General features: G+C 49.9%; 1 protein-coding gene across 2 annotated transcripts in view; it reads left to right on the top strand.

Moving 5' to 3' along the window:
• Positions 1–15,934, top strand: part of POLR1C (RNA polymerase I and III subunit C) — a 61,364-nt gene that overhangs the window by 24,779 nt on the left and 20,651 nt on the right. For both annotated transcript variants that reach the window (XM_029592837.1, XM_029592836.1), the window contains 2 exons: positions 6,330–6,462; positions 6,898–7,017. In XM_029592837.1, the coding sequence (XP_029448697.1) occupies positions 6,330–6,462; positions 6,898–7,017 (253 nt within the window). The remainder of the gene's footprint in view (positions 1–6,329; positions 6,463–6,897; positions 7,018–15,934) is intronic.

Below are 15,934 nucleotides of genomic sequence, written 5' to 3'. Positions count from 1 at the left end.
ACCTTCGACACCCGTCTGGGCGCGGTTTTTCTCCGTCAGGACAAGGCGCACGCCCTGCGGGAGCACATACAGCGGTTTTCTGCATTACCAGCTCCCACCTCCTGGGACTATCTGCAGCTCCTGGGGGTGATGGGTTCCACCATCGACATGGTACCTTGGGCATTTGCGCACCTCCGGCCTCTACAAAGAGCACTTCTATCCCGTTGGAAACCACTTTCGCAGGACTACCAGGTGATCCTCCCGCTGCCTCAGTTTGCCAGGAGCAGCCTGGCTTGGTGGATGGATCCGGAGAATCTGGAGTCGAAGTGGTCCATCAATCGTCTGGAGACCAGAGCGGTCAGGCTAGCGCTCCTCCATTTCCTACCACTCCTTCGGAACCGGGAGGTCCGAATCTTATCGGACAACGCGACTACGGTGGCCTATATCAACCGACAGGGCGGCACTCGCAGTCCGCAGGTCGCGCTCGAGGCGGCGATGCTGATGCAGTGGGCGGAACGACATCTGTGCCGTCTGGCGGCCTCGCACATCGCGGGCGTGGACAACGTCCAGGCGGATTTCCTCAGTCGCCAGCTTCTGGATCCCGGAGAGTGGTCCCTCTCCGACGAGGCGATGCAGTTGCTCGTCCGGCGGTGGGGAGCCCCCCACCTGGATCTCATGGCGTCCGCCCAAAACACCAAGGCTCCTCGTTTCTTCAGTCGCCGGAGAGAGCGGGGGGCGGAGGGCGTAGATGCACTCGTGCTCCCGTGGCAGGCCAACCTGCTCCTATACGCGTTCCCACCGTGGCCGCTGGTGGGAAGACTACTCCGCCGGATAGAGGCTTATCAGGGGACTGTGATCTTCGTCGCGCCAGAGTGGCCAAGACTACCTTGGTTTGCGGACCTCCTCCAACTAATAATCGACGGACCCATCCGGCTGGGACATCTTCCCCGCCTTCTCCACCAGGGACCGGTATTTTTCGACCAGGCAGAACTCTTCTGTCTTGCGGCCTGGCTTTTGAGAGGCGCCGCCTTTGGCGACGGGGCTACCCGGAGGCGGTAGTGTCAACGCTGCTGCGTTCTCGGAAGACTTCGACGTCGGTGGCCTACGTAAGAGTCTGGAAGGTCTTCGAGCTGTGGTGTACCGGCCTGAACACGAGACCCACGGAGGCGTCTGTCCCTCAGATCCTCCAGTTTCTACAAGCGGGGGTCGAGAAGGGGCTCGCTTACAACTCACTTCGGGTTCAAGTGGCCGCTCTTGGCTCACTCCTGCGTACCGGAGGATCTCTGCTGCAACACCCGGACATCGCCCGTTTTCTCAAAGGGGTCAAGCATTTGCGGCCTCCTTTGCGGGACCCTTGTCCCTCCTGGAGTCTCAACCTTGTACTCCGTTCCATGTCGGGCCCTCCGTTTGAACCACTGCGGAATGCGACGATCAAGGATCTCACTCTCAAGGCTGTGTTTCTGGTGGCCATCTGTTCTGCTCGGCGCATTTCGGAGCTGCAGGCTCTGTCGTGTAGAGAGCCTTATCTCCGATTCTCCGATTCGGGAGTTTCACTTCGCACTGTGCCCTCCTTCCTTCCGAAGGTGGTGTCCGCGTTCCATATGAATCAGACGGTGGAACTTCCATCTTTCTCTTCGTCTGAGCCACGGTCTCTCCGTCTCCTTGACGTCTGGCGCACTCTGCGTCTCTACCTGGAGGCTACGAATGATTTCCGGACTTCTGACCATCTCTTCGTCCTTTGGTCTGGTCCCCGGAAGGGATCCCAGGCCTCGAAGACGACCATTGCCAGATGGCTGAAGGCCGGCATTGCCGCTTCCTACATTGGGGCGGGGCAGACTCCCCCGCTCGGCATTGTAGCGCATTCTACACGCTCCCAGGCGGCCTCCTGGGCGGAGACCCGTTCGGTATCTTCACAAGAAATTTGTAGAGCGGCTACATGGAAGTCGTTGCACACATTCTCAAGACACTATCGACTACACCTCGCCTCGTCCGTCCATGGACACTTTGGCGAACAGGTTCTACGAGCGGGCCTCGCAGGACCCCACCCGGTTTAGGGACGCTTGGGTACATCCCACGGTCTGGACTGATCCAGGTACGTACAGGGAAAAGAAAATTATTACTTACCTGCTAATTTTCGTTCCTGTAGTACCATGGATCAGTCCAGATGCCCACCGCATTTGGGTCCTAAGCTGCTCAGCTGTATTTGGGTTCTACTTCTGCTCAGATGTCCATACTCATGGTATGGTAGTGTCTTTACTGCTGTTTTTCCAGTGTTCCCAGTTTTTCACTGTTTGTCACCGTTCTCTTGGGGGTTGACACGCTTTACTAATGACCTTCCACCCGTTGGTGGGATGGTTCCAGTTTCTCTATTTAGATTCAGCGGCTTTTTTGTTGCCGTCTTGTTTTCAACTTGATCCAATTCGGGGGTTTCTGTTTACTCGGGCTTTGATATTCTCGATACTGAACTCCTGCAGAGGGGGTAGTAGTACTTATGGTGACGCCCCCTCAAAGCTTTGGCTGACTCCATCTGCTGGATTGGGGACATAACCCACGGTCTGGACTGATCCATGGTACTACAGGAACGAAAATTAGCAGGTAAGTAATAATTTTCTTGTACCTCGGCTACCAGAAGATAAGAGAAAGCAGTTACAGTGCCCTTCGCCCATGAGGGATCGATCCTGGGGTTCCCAACGCTTTCGCCCCTACAGAAACTCGACATTTCACAGGTCTCGGTCCTTTGGGATGTCTCAGTCCTTTTGGAGTCGGTAGTCCAAGAGAGGGTCAGGCTTGGGTTCAGTTTCATTCCGAACCCCCCAATGAAGTTTTGCCGACCCACTCTTGGAACGAGGAGATAGGGGGTCGACTGTTCCTCTTCTACCAATGGTAGTTCGAGATCACTTCAGAGAAATGGGTACTGGAGGTCATACAAGAAGGATATGCATTGGAATTTCGCAGAATAGGTTCTGGAGGAGAAGATTCTTCTTCTACCAGATTCATCGGTAAAGAATCCAGTAGATCCTGATATCTCTTATGGATTGCTGAATATAAGGCTGATTCAGCCGATACTGCATCTCCAGAAGGACCTGGCATCGATAATGCTGCATGTGGCATCGACGACATCGTTGAAGTTGGATCAGGAATCGATGGCATCGAAGAAAATCCGGTACGCATCATCGAGGATGTAGTCTGAATTGAGGGTACCAAAGAAGCCATACTGGAAAAATTGGGAGGCTTCGATGTAGTCATCGATGAGAAAGCTGCTGTTGTACACTGCATCGATATATCCCTCGGTATCAGAGAGGATCCAGGCTTCAGAAAAGAATCCGTTGAGGTGAAGTGGACGGTGGTCGGCATCGGGACGGTGGTCGGCATCGGGACGGTATCTGTGACCGGCATCGGGATTGTACCCGGCATCGGGAGATTTCCCGGAATCAATGTCGATGGTATCTCAGTCATCGGCACTAGTTGTGCTGGCATCGGTGACGTCTTAGGGCAGATGTCACCGGCATCAGCAGAGTTGCCGGCATTGGTGTAGGCACCGGTAAACTGTCTTTTATGGCTTGTAGGACTGCTTCCTTTATGAGCGCGGTTAAGTCCTTCGGCATCAGTGCAGACACCGGTGTTGACGGAGACGATGTTGTTTGTGTCGTATCTGTCTTAGCAGGCCTCTCGGGCATCGAAGTGTCTGTACGTTTAGGCCGCTTTTCGATCGGTTCCTCCCGGATAGGTGTCGAAGGTGAGGCCGAGGCATGTCGATGGTGATGTTTGTGTTTAGGCCTTACCTCTACCGCTGAGTGGATTGATGATGGCGTCGGCAAGGATTTCCCTTCCGAAGTCTGCAATCGGCGCTTTTTTAACACAACTTTTTGAGGAGCACCTACCGGTGAAGACTTTTTGGAAGTCGATGGCGAGGGGACTAACTGCAAACTGAAGAGTTGCTGGATCTTTTCTTGGCATAGATTTCGTCCCTTCGGCGTCATTTCTTGGCATTTTTCACACGATGAAATATTGTGGTGTTCGCCTAAACATCGAACGCACTCTAAGTGCGGATCGGTAACCGACATTGTTCGGTTGCACATCGGGCATTTTTTAAACCCCGACGCCATGTTGTCATCGGCTGTCGATGACTGGAAAATTAGGGTATATCTAAAACTTTTTCCCTAAGTTACTTCACCAGCCGGTGAGGTGAGACAAAGTGAGATCCCGTGAGGGAGAATTTATGAAAAAATATTATGTTTTTAAGAAAAACTGAGAGAACTCTCAGGGTGCTCCGGTCCGTGCTGCTAGCCAGCGGTGTGGAAAAACGAAGACTGAAGTGAGACACCTGTGGCAGAGAATATCATGGCATGCTCAGTGGCCTCACAGGGCCAGTCAAAAGTTTATAGAAACTTTGACAGAAGTTTTTCCTGCACTAGGGCTCCGTTACTGACGTCACCCATATGTGAGGACTAGCATCCTGCTTGTCCTGGGATAAAAATGGATTCGGGGCCTGGATGGTGGAAGGGAGCGAGAAGGACGTAGCAGAAACCCTGTGGTAATGAGTTCTCATGCAATTTAGTAGATTTTTTTGAAGATGCAAATAAGCTTGTAGATAAAGATGAAGCAGTTGCGATAGTGCGTTTGGACTTTCAGAAGGCATTCAAAAAAAGTCCCTCCATGAGAGACGCTTCAGGAAATTGGTAATCGTTAAAAGCAAGAAAGGGAGGATAGGACTAAATGGTTAGTGGAGGTGCCACCTCCTATCCAGGCTGTGTTTGTGGCGTAATCTTGACACTGTTAACATCTAACATTTCTCCCCAGTCTCTGGTGGAGGCCTATGACTTTCCCAGCAGTTTCCTTAGGTCACGGCTGCTGACTTTGGAGGGACTGATCGCTGCAGTGTCTTGGTGGCGCCAACCTGTTTCCACTTTACAATGATGGACCTGACATTGCCATTTTTTTTTTTAGTCTTCCCCCAATCTGTACCTTTGATTAACATCATCCTGCAATTCTTCTGGCAGTTCCTTGTTCAACCTGTTGGGACCTTTGCTTCAGATTCACTTCATACAAAGCAATCGGCCATGAGTATTCAAAACAGCCCAACCTCTGGGACTGGACATGGGTGTGCGCTATTTAATTTATTATGGGCCTAGTAAAGGCAATCTTTTGAACTGTGGAGCTAAGCTGAGTTTGCTATGATAGAGGGTGTGAAGACTTATGCAATCAAGGGGCTTTTTTTTTAACTTTTTGAATATTTTTATAATTATTCCACACTTTCACTGTGCAAGATGTTGTGTAGGTCAGCAAAACCAAATGCTACCTGACTGCATTTTGATTTTGTTTTTTTTGGACAGAATGGTGCTAGGACTTTTTACAAGGCTCTGTATCTTACCTCAGACTGTGTATATATGTGTGTGTGTATGTATGTATGTGTGTATATATATATATATATATATACCCCAGCTATTTATTTATTTATTTTATTGTTTTTGTTATACCGAGTTTCATGATAGGCATCACATCAACCCGGTTTACAAATAACAAGGAGTGTAAAGCATAACGTAACGTAAAAAACAATATTTTCAATAAGAACCTTGAACTTTAAATACAGTGAATCAGAAAAAGGGAGAGGGAAAGTTACAAAAAACAAGGAAAATAAACTTGGGATGGAAGGGGAGAAATTGAACAGCACAATATTTACATTTCAGCCTATTGATACATTAGAATAGCAAGTGAAAAATGAAACGGTACATAGGTAATCAAATGAATAAATATGACAGTTGTGAATGGTAATAGTATGATAAATATTCAGCAGGAATTAGTGAGAGAGGGTTTGAGGTTGGTTGAAGCTATAACCTTCACATGCTGGAAACAGAAGAGTTCTAGCTTTTTTTCAGTGATTGACAATACCTGCTAATTGCTCACGCTCCTCTCTTCCCACTCATCTTGTTCTTCCCTCCCCCCACAGCTCTGTAAATGCTACCTGTGAGCCTGGGGCTGGGCTTACTGGCAGAGGCAAGGGTACTAATCCACACTAATCTTAGGGTCACCAGAAATCAAAAGTTCTCATGTGTATTTTATTTTACTTTTATTAGATTGCAACAACAGAGGACCAGACTTAAGTGTTAATTTATCTTATAGCTGATACACTTAAAAGTAGACATGACTTCTCACAACCACTAAGTAATATTTAATATGAAACTGTTACAGTATTTGATGGCACCTGTTTAGTTAATATAATTTTAACACATTTAAGTTTGAAATGATGTGCCTTATTGTGAACCTTTGTGACTGCAGCTAGCTTAACGATGGTATAGAAAAGATTTTACATAAATAAGAGTTGACACCTGATTTTTTTTTCATGTTTCCAGGTTCCCACCATGGCTGTGGAGAAGGTTTTTGTGTATAACAACACATCCATTATTCAGGATGAAATTCTTGCTCACCGTCTGGGTCTCGTTCCAATCAGAGCTGACCCTCGACTCTTTGAATACAGGAGCCAAGGTAGGATAAGACCCTGGGGAGGGAAAGGATAGATGGATAGGTCGTCTTACTGGGGCCCATGGCCATACCTGGGAACTCTAGATTTCTTCACCCAGAGACTCCTGGATTATGTATGAATTGCCAGGTCTCTGGAAAGCTATATGTGAGGGCACTGAATTGGCCCATGTGGACTGGAAGAAGGAAGTCTCCTCAGCCCATGCAGACCCAAAGGAGGAAGCAGTGTTGTATCATCCCACAAGGGCCGGGTCTGTAGGAAGAGGACACGGCTGGGGTTGTGCCAGAGGGGGGTATATGTATGAGAGAGGTTTGGGGGAGGAGAGAAAGCTTGCACCTCACCACTAATCTTAGAGTCACCAGAAATCAAAAGTTCTCATGGTTGGGAGAGTTGAAAGTCTGCTCCTGTCGCACATCTAATTCTCCCTGTTGCACCTGTAGGTGATGAGGAGGGAACGGAGATTGACACGCTGCAGTTTCAGCTCAAAATTAAATGTACTCGAAACCCAAGAGCTTCAAAAGACTCGTCTGATCCCAATGAGCTGTACCTTAACCACCGAGGTAATGAATCTATCTGTTTCCTCCCTAACCATACAATCAAACATATCTCTACTCAACCTCCAAATCACACCCCCAGCATTAACTATTCCCAAGCTTAATCTCCACACAGTAACTGTCACACTTTCAGAAGTGACACCTAACTATGATTTCCTCTCAGCCCCAACCATTATATCTCTTCCCCTCCCAAAAGTTAACTCCTAAGCCAGATCTGCCCATCACACTCCCAGTGGTAACACTGCCAGATCCTGCTTTCCTGATTTACCACTCCCCTACAACATACCTGTTCATACCTAGATCAGTTCAGACTCCTGGATTTTGCCTCCCTTCCAGCAGATGGAGACAGAGAGAGTTTTGCTGACACTGTACATAACCTGAGGTGCCACCTGCATCCTTCAGCATTTCTCTGTCTCCAGCAGATGGTAGAAGTGCAAAACCTGCAGCCTGGAAATTTAGTTTAGCAAAAAAAAAAACCAAACATAAAAGAGTAGACTATGGAGATTTCCTCCTAGGAGGTTGCTAGGTCCTGGTGGGGCCATCCCTCCTGGTTCTGAGGTGGACGAGCAGGAGGTTGGCAACCCTTGTGTAGCTCGGTTCGTTCGCTACCAGGGGTGGACAGCTGGTGGTTCCAGTTCCCTCTCCCCCAGGAGGACTTGTGGAACCTGCTGCAATTCTTCAGCCGTTCTCTTCTGGCTACCAGGGAAGTAGCTGTGGTGTCTTTTTTTTTTTTTTTTTTTTTTTTAAGGGGAAGAGAATTGAGAGGCAGGGGTGTGTGCAGGTGCTAAGACTGTAGCAGCGGGGTGCCCAGGTCTGTGCTGGTTATTTTTTGACAATGGCTCACAGAAAACATGCATCAGGCAAAGCTGGGACATGGCTCGTGGCAACAGGTGCCCTTCGAGTGGCGATGTGGGTGTATGGATTTCCCGAACTGGCCTTTGTTTCTGTTGCCTGGGATGGAGAGAGCAGTTCAGGACAGGCTGCGGCAGTGCCCAATAAGCAGCTGTGGCCCAAAAGAGTTGCTGGAGCTTCTGGGGAGGCCACAACAGACTTCCCGGCAGCCATTTTGTCTTCATTCATGGCTGCTGCAAGAGATGCAGGGGGAGAGTAGGATTTCCCACCACTGCCTTTGTCTCCAGCCATTCAGAACCCTGAGGGGAAGGTGGGGAGTGCAGTTGGGTGAAGATGACCTCCTGGGGGAGGATTCAGCAATTCTTTGGCTTTATTGTCGGACTTTGTACTACTGATGCACAAAGCCTACGTAGCCAGGAAAGCTGCAGAGCGGCGGAATTGTCAGCCGGAGGGGGTCCCTTGGATCGCAACCCAGGAAAAGATCCAGGGTTTCATGTGCAAACAGTTTTTCAAGGGCTCAGAGTCCTGGGTATGACAGCCCATCCAAATGCTGCGGAGAGGGACTCTAAGGATTTAGAGGAGGCACCGACGATAGATCCCTCTCCTGATGCGGATCCTTCTCCAGGCAGTGTGGATCTGGATGAGAAGCTTGGCCAAGCCCCAGTCGCAGAAGGGGATGATCCAAAGGTGATACATCTTTTCCATAGGGAGTAAAAAGCTAGTGGTCAGGGTGTGGGATACTTCAGAGACTGGCTTGAAGGATGGAAGGGCAATGGATAAATTGTATCTATTGCCAGAAGACGTGCTTGAGTTTCTAAGACTTCCCAAGGTGGATGTGTCTGTGTTGGCGGTCACAAAAAAGACTATTATGTTGTGATCATGGACCCTTGAGCCGGCTAGACATTGTTGAGAATACGCTGCAGAGAGGTCCACAACGAGGATTGTAGCCGGGAGACGGATCGAGGCCAAGAGACTTAACAGGAACTTCACCACTGGATGCCTGAGATCCCCCCCCCCCCCCCCCCCCGAGAGGAGCCCTTGAGGACCCGAGCCGCTTGGACTTAGGTGAGGCCTCCTGGAGATGTCCGAAGAGCAGTCCTAGTCTAGAAAGACAGCAAAACAGAATATCCGAAGACATACCAAGTCAGGAGCCAGGAAGACGAGCCACGAAGAATCAGGAGCAGGAGAGGACGGAACTGGCGACAGAGTCAAGCTGGAACTGCGCAGGCGTTAATAACCAGCTGGAGCAAGTGGAAAGCAGGAACAAGCCGGGAACCAGCAACTAGAGACTCAGACGAGACAACTCGTTGCAAGGCAAGGAAGAAGGCTGACAGCCAAGTTTAAATACCGGCAGGCGTCTGATGTCATCTTAAAGGCGGAGCCGTCTTTCCCACGCTGGTCCCCTTTAACTCGTCTGCCCTTGTGCGCGTCTAAAGCGGCGAGCCCAAATGCCCGGAGTCGGTGGATTCTCCCTTGCACAGTGAGCGCCGCGAGAAGGCCCCGACCAGGCCTGATGCGTGCAGGAGATGCTGGAGAGCAATGCAGCAGGTAGGGAGCTCCGTGGGCGGAGTTTCAACACATTATGCCTGTAGCTGGTTCAACAGCCCTGAAGGATATACAGAACAGGAAGCTAGAAGTTCATATCAAGAAGATTTTTGAAGTGTCCGGGTTAGGAATAAATGCTGCGGTGTGCAGTAGTTTTATGCTGTGGGCTGGCCTGCACTGGGTCCAACAGTTGCAGGCTCTGAAGCTGATGTCCACATTGGAAGCGAAGCAGGTGGAATGGGTGGAGGCTGTGGTGGTCTATGGGGCAAATGCCTTATGTGACGACTTCAGAACTTCTTCAAGAACGATGTTAGCGGTTTCAGCCAGATGGCTCCTTTGGTTAAGGAACTGGTTGGCGGATGTCTGGTCCAAGTCTGTTAGGGACATTGCCCTTTAAGGGGAAACTCCTCATTGGAGAGGACTTGGAGGAGCTGATGAAGCATCTTGGAGAGAACAAGGGACATAGGTTACCGGAGGATAAGCCGAAGGGAGGAAAAGGGATCCTTTCCTAGGCATTCCCGGTTTTGGTCTAATAGGAGGTTTTGGCAAAATAGGACTCCAGTGGAGATCCAAACACAAGGGACTGGGAGGCAGCAGTCCTGGACCCAGGCTTTTCAGGGTCGGAAGCCGAACAGGATGGCTCTGGCCAGGATGCTGGTGGAGCTAAGTCCACCCAATGAAGTGAGGTAGACCGCTCCTCGGTCCAGCTTTCAGGGTCTTTTTTTTTTTTTTTTAATACAAGGAATGGGCTAGGATCACGATGGACCAATGAGTCTTAAGTGTGATAAGAGACTGTTATGCTTTAGAATTTGCTCATCTGCTGAAAGACTTGTGCGTGGTCTTCCCTTGTGCTCCAGGAGACAGACTACTTGCAGAGGCTGAGGGCCATCGTTCCCTTTCCGGTAGGGGAGGAGAGAACAGGAAGGTGTTCCATTTATTTTGTGTTACTAAAAAAGGAAGGATCCTTCTGACCAATTTTAGATTTTAAAAAGGTAAATGGGGCTCAAGGTCCTCATTTTTGAATGGAGACACTGTGATCGGTTATTGCGGCAGTGCGAAAAGAGTTTCTGGTTTCCCTTGATTTGACCAAAGCATACTTGCATGTACTGATCCATCCTTATCAATGGTTCCTGAGGTTCATGATAATCAGGAAGCATTTTCAATTTTATGTCCTTACATTCAGATTGGTGATGGCACCACGTACCTTCGACAATGGTGGTGGTGATGGCTCTCAGGAAGGAGGGCATGCTAGTTCTCTGCTAGTTTTCAGGTTGTGATCTCTGGGCTGGGTGATGAATTCATTAGTCACTTCACCCCTTCCCAAGTTTTGGCATTGCTGGGGGCACATTTCGATACCAGGATTGGGAAGGTATTTCTCAACAGGGATCACTTGTGCAAACTGCAGATGGCAGGCTTGCAGTTTGTCGCACAGGGTAGTGCCCAGGATCTGGGATTACCTACAAGTTCTTGGTTCTCCGGTGTCCACTTTGGAGTTGGTTCCTTGGGCATTTGCACATATGCAGCCTCTGCAGAGGGCTCTTCTTTCCCAGTGGAATCTGTATTGGAGCTGTTTCATCTTCCTTTGCCTCTCATGGGGGACGCCAAGTCCAGTCTTTCATGGTGGCTTGGTCAGGACTAGTTGAGTCGCTGGGTGGACTTGGAGGGTCCCAAATGGGTGGTAGTTACCACTGATGCCAGTCTCTCTGGATGAGGAGCAGTTTGCCAGGATCATTTAGTTCAAGGAGAGTGGTCACAGGAGGAGGCATTGCGATCTATCAATCTGTTACAGACATGGGTGGATCAGTTCACATTGTTTGCCTTTCTGCCTGTGTTACGCATTCGGCTGGTGCAGATCCTGTCGGACAATACGATGGCCTATATCAACCAACAGGGTGGAACCAAGAGTCTGGCAGTGGCTCAAGAAATCCATGAGCTAATTCACTGGGCAGAGCAGCATCTGGCATTGCTAGCAGCATCTCACTTTGCCAGGATAGACAACACACACGTGGATTTTCTCAGCTGGCAGTAGCTGGACCCCTGAGAGTGGGAGTTGAGTTGTCGGAGGAGGCAATGTGTCTCATCCGTTGCAGATGGGTGGTTCTCCACATGAACTTGATGGCAACTCGGCAGAATGCCAAGGTGCCTTACTTTTTTAGTTGCCGGTGGGATCTCTGAGCTAAAGGGGTTGATGCCTTGGTTCTTTTGTGTTTTTGGGGAATTCTTTGTGTTCCCCCTCATGGCCACTGGTGGGCAAAGTGTTATGATGGATAGAAAATTATCCAGGCGAGATGATTCTGGTGGTGCCAGAGTGGCCACTGTGGCCATGGTTCATGGATCTAGTCAATGTGGTGGTGGACCGGCTGTTGAAACTATTATCTACCGAAGCTTCTTCACCAGGGTCCCATATTTTCGGATCAAGCGGCTTGCTTTTATCTCGTGGCTTGGCTTTTGCAAGGAAGCACTTGAGAGGATATTCAGAGGATGTCGTTTCTGCTCTGCTGCAGACTGGAAAACCTTCTACTTCCTTGGCTTATGTGAAGATCTGGAGAGTTTAAGTCTTGATGTGTAGATCAGAGAGTGATGTCCCCTTAGGCGTCGGTGGTGTACATTTTAACCTTCTTGCAGGTAGGGTTGGTGAAAAGCTTGGCCTTGGAGGAAGTGACGTCACTTCCCATGCCGGGAGGGTTTTAGCGGAGCTCTCTGCCCCCGGAGCGTTTTAAGCAGCGAAACCTGAGAAAAAACCCCCGAATCGCATCGTTTTTTAGCGATTCCAGCAGCGGATACCGGCAGGAGCATGGCACAAAGGAAAAAACCGGTCGATTTTAAAAAATACTCATATACTAAAGGCAGTGACGCCCCGGACCTCCCTGAATCTAAAATGGCGGCGGCAGCCGAGACGGAGGACTCAGAGACTGAGGGGATCACCCCGGAGCTCCTGGACTCAGATCGTCCTCTGCGTTCGGAGATGCGCTCCTGGTTTATGGAGCTGCGGAGAGACATCAAAGTATTTAAGTCGGAGATTGCAGAAACGCTGCAAGAGATGCGGGAGGACCATGCGGCCCTAGGCCGGCGGCTAGACGAGGCGGACACGAGGCTCGATGACCAGGAGGAACGCTGGCAGCTGCAACAGACAGAGGTGGCCGGATTGCAATCTGCGCAGATGGATCTCGCGGACAAACTTGAAGACCTGGAGAACAGGTCCAGACGCTGCAATCTCCGCTTCAAGGGAATCCCGGAGAAGGAGGAGTACCAGGACTGTGCCCTTATAATTCCAAAAATTTGTTCTCTGATTCTCGAAGGTTCGGCGACTGAAGATGGTAGCATCCCAACTGATCCGCAAGTTGAACGTGCGCATAGATCTCTGGGTCCCAGGGTTGGGAATCGGCCCCGCGATGTTGTGGTCTGTTTCCACTCGTTCGTGTATAAAGAGAAACTTGTGGCAGCCGCCAGGCGCCAACGCGTCTGGATTTGGGAAGGCAACGAGATCTCTGTGTATGCCGATTTGGCAGCTAGCACGCTCCGCAAGCGCCTTTCCTTCCGACCGGTCACGTCAGCCCTCACCACGGCATCCATACGCTACAGATGGCTTTTCCTGTTTAGCCTGTGGTTTCAGGTGGAAGGGAAGTCCCACAAAGTCCGTACTTTGGATGCAGCGGTACAAGTTCTAAAAGAACTGGGACTCCCGGTGGACTTACCGACGACGACAGCCATAGGAACCTCTCAAGTGAAACCAGCTGCGCCGAGATGGCAACGTGTCAACAAGGGAGGCCGTCGGCTCCGCAGGAATGCCAGTGAAGTTGGGGTGGAGGCAGCAGGCACCTGAACTTTCTGGATGGCTAGTTTGTTTTGTTCCTCATGGGCCGGTTTACCAGGCTTTCGTTTTTAAAGCTTTTCCCTACCTTGACTGTAGGACTTGGTACTGGTTTGGGTGATTGCAGTTTCAGTTTTCTCAGATAATGTTAAAAGTGTCATGACGGGGCGCTCTGGGGGGATGGGAGGCACCGCTCTCCGGCATGGTAACTTCCTCCCTACTTTTATCCTGGCGGGTGGGAATCCATCCAGGGTACTTGGGGGGTTGGGGGTATTTGCTTCACAGGGTACACACTACAAACGGGGTGATGAGGTTGCTAGGGCTTGATGTGCTCCTGGGCTCACATGCATCGGGGAATTCTATGGCCCTATCCTGGGAGAAGCTAGGTTCATCTGGTGTATACTGCTGGTCACCGCTGGTGGTGCGCGGTGAAAGGATCTGAAACTTATGGCTACGATTACCTTTCTTTCCCTTAATGTTAAGGGTTTAAACTCTGGCAGGAAGAGAAAATTCTTATACCAGGAGGCAGAGCGTCTCTCTGCCGGGATCATTTACTTGCAGGAAACCCACCTGCGTAAGAGATATGAGGGCCTACTGCGTTCAGATAAATACCCGACGCAATTTTGGGCTGCAGCGACCCCTGATTCTAAATATTCAGGAGTAGGTATTCTGTTCCACAGAGATATTCAATTTGAGGTGTGGAATACCTTTGCTGATTCGCAGGGGCGATTTTTGCTCCTTAATGTCATGATGGGCGGGGAACCTTATGCTTTATGCTCTGTATATGGTCCCACTTCTCAGAAGGAAGCATTTTATATGCAGCTATACCAAATGCTGGCAACCCATGCATCAGGTAGTGTTATTTTGGGTGGGGACTTTAATCTCACGCTTAATCCTCGATTGGATAACTCGACTGGGTCTAGCGCTGACCCGGCCCTTGCACGGAAAGCCTTAAAAAAGATTCTTACTCTTACAGCTGGGGTGGATATTTGGCGTTCCCGATTTCCCACATCTCGCTGTTACACGTATTTCTCTCCCCCACACAACAGTTATTCGCGTTTAGACATGTTTATGATTGATAAGACTAAACTTAATGCTGTTCACACTGTAGAGATTGAGCCTAAAGTATGGTCTGACCATGCTCCCATTTGGTTCCAACTAGCGGTGGGTCAGTCAGATACCGGCCAACGTTTTTGGCGGCTGAATGATTCTCTGTTAGAGGATGATTTGTTCCAGAAACAGTTATCTCAGGAAATCCAGGATTATCTTAGCCTCAATGATACAGGAGATGTGGGGGACGGGGCGCTATGGGAATGCTTGAAATGTGTTGTACGTGGGTCATGTATAGCGCGGGCCGCCCACATCAAGCGGCTACGAGAGCGGGAGCGCCAGGTTTTGTTGACGGAGCTGGCAGGGTTGGAGCAGGCTCATATGCGGGGGGGGGATTCCCGAGCCCTGCGGGGTCAGATGCAGGAGCTGCGGGGTAAAATTGAGGCTTTAGACTCCGCGCGGCTCGCCCATCAATTGGAATTGGCCCAACAGCAATTTTTTGAGGGTGGGAATAAAGCTGGCCGTTACTTAGCTCATAGTCTTAAAAGGAAGCAGGCTCAGACTCACATTTCCAAAATTAAGGATGAATCGGGGGGACTTCTCACCGATAACACCGCCATTAGGCATTGTTTTCACAACTTCTATTCGACGTTATATAAGGGGGCAACCGACGTACAGGCGGCCTCAGTTGAGGACTACCTCTCTCGGCTACCTCTTCCCCAGCTGACCTCCGCCCAAAGACAATTTCTCGATAAAGAAATTACGGCCCTTGAATTAGAAGAAGCTATTAATTCCCTGAAGGTGGGAAAATCGCCCGGCCTAGACTGGTTCACACCCCGGTTTTATAAACGATTTGCAACGGCCCTATCTCCCACCTTATTGAAGTTTTTTAACTCTTTGCGGGCTGGGGCTACCTTGCCTGCCCAGACTAATACGGCTGGGATTACTTTACTAGCCAAACCTGGCCGGGACCCTTCTGTTTGTGGGTCCTATAGGCCCATTTCCCTGCTGAACATTGATGTGAAGCTTCTCGCAAAAATTTTGGCGAATAGATTCAATTGCTTTATTTCACAATTGGTAGGGGTCGACCAGGCAGGATTTATTCCCGGTCGAACTACCGCAGACAATGTCCACAAAATTATTGATATTGTATGGTATGCCCAAAGACATAGGATTCCAACAGTGGCTTTGTCCATTGATGCGGACAAGGCCTTTCACCGCGTGCATTGGCCTTATCTTTTTCACACCTTGGAGACTATGGGTTTTGGCGCCTCATATCTGCAATGGTTGGGTCAGCTTTATAATGCCCCCCGGGCGTGTTTGAAGATTAATGGAGGTTATTCCGCCCCCTTTACGGTGGGCAGGGGGACTCGGCAGGGGTGCCCACTTTCCCCGCTCCTCTTTGCTATCTTTTTAGAGCCCTTTGCCATCCGCATCCGTCGCAATGCCACTATCTCTGGAGTGACTGTGGGGGATTTTACCACAAAAATTGCGTTGTATGCTGATGACATCTTGTTCACGCTTACTGACCCAGCCGCTTCCCTCGACTGTGTAATTGAAGAGATGGAGGCTTTTGGGCGGGTGTCTGGTTTCACGGTTAACTGGGACAAATCGGAGATCCTCAACATTAACTTACATCCCAGATCCGTTAATCTTCTCCAGGAG

The sequence above is a fragment of the Rhinatrema bivittatum genome, chromosome 3, assembly GCF_901001135.1.
Source record: "Rhinatrema bivittatum chromosome 3, aRhiBiv1.1, whole genome shotgun sequence".
In the NCBI taxonomy this organism is placed as follows: domain Eukaryota; kingdom Metazoa; phylum Chordata; class Amphibia; order Gymnophiona; family Rhinatrematidae; genus Rhinatrema; species Rhinatrema bivittatum.
This window is presented reverse-complemented; position numbering and strand designations above follow the sequence as displayed.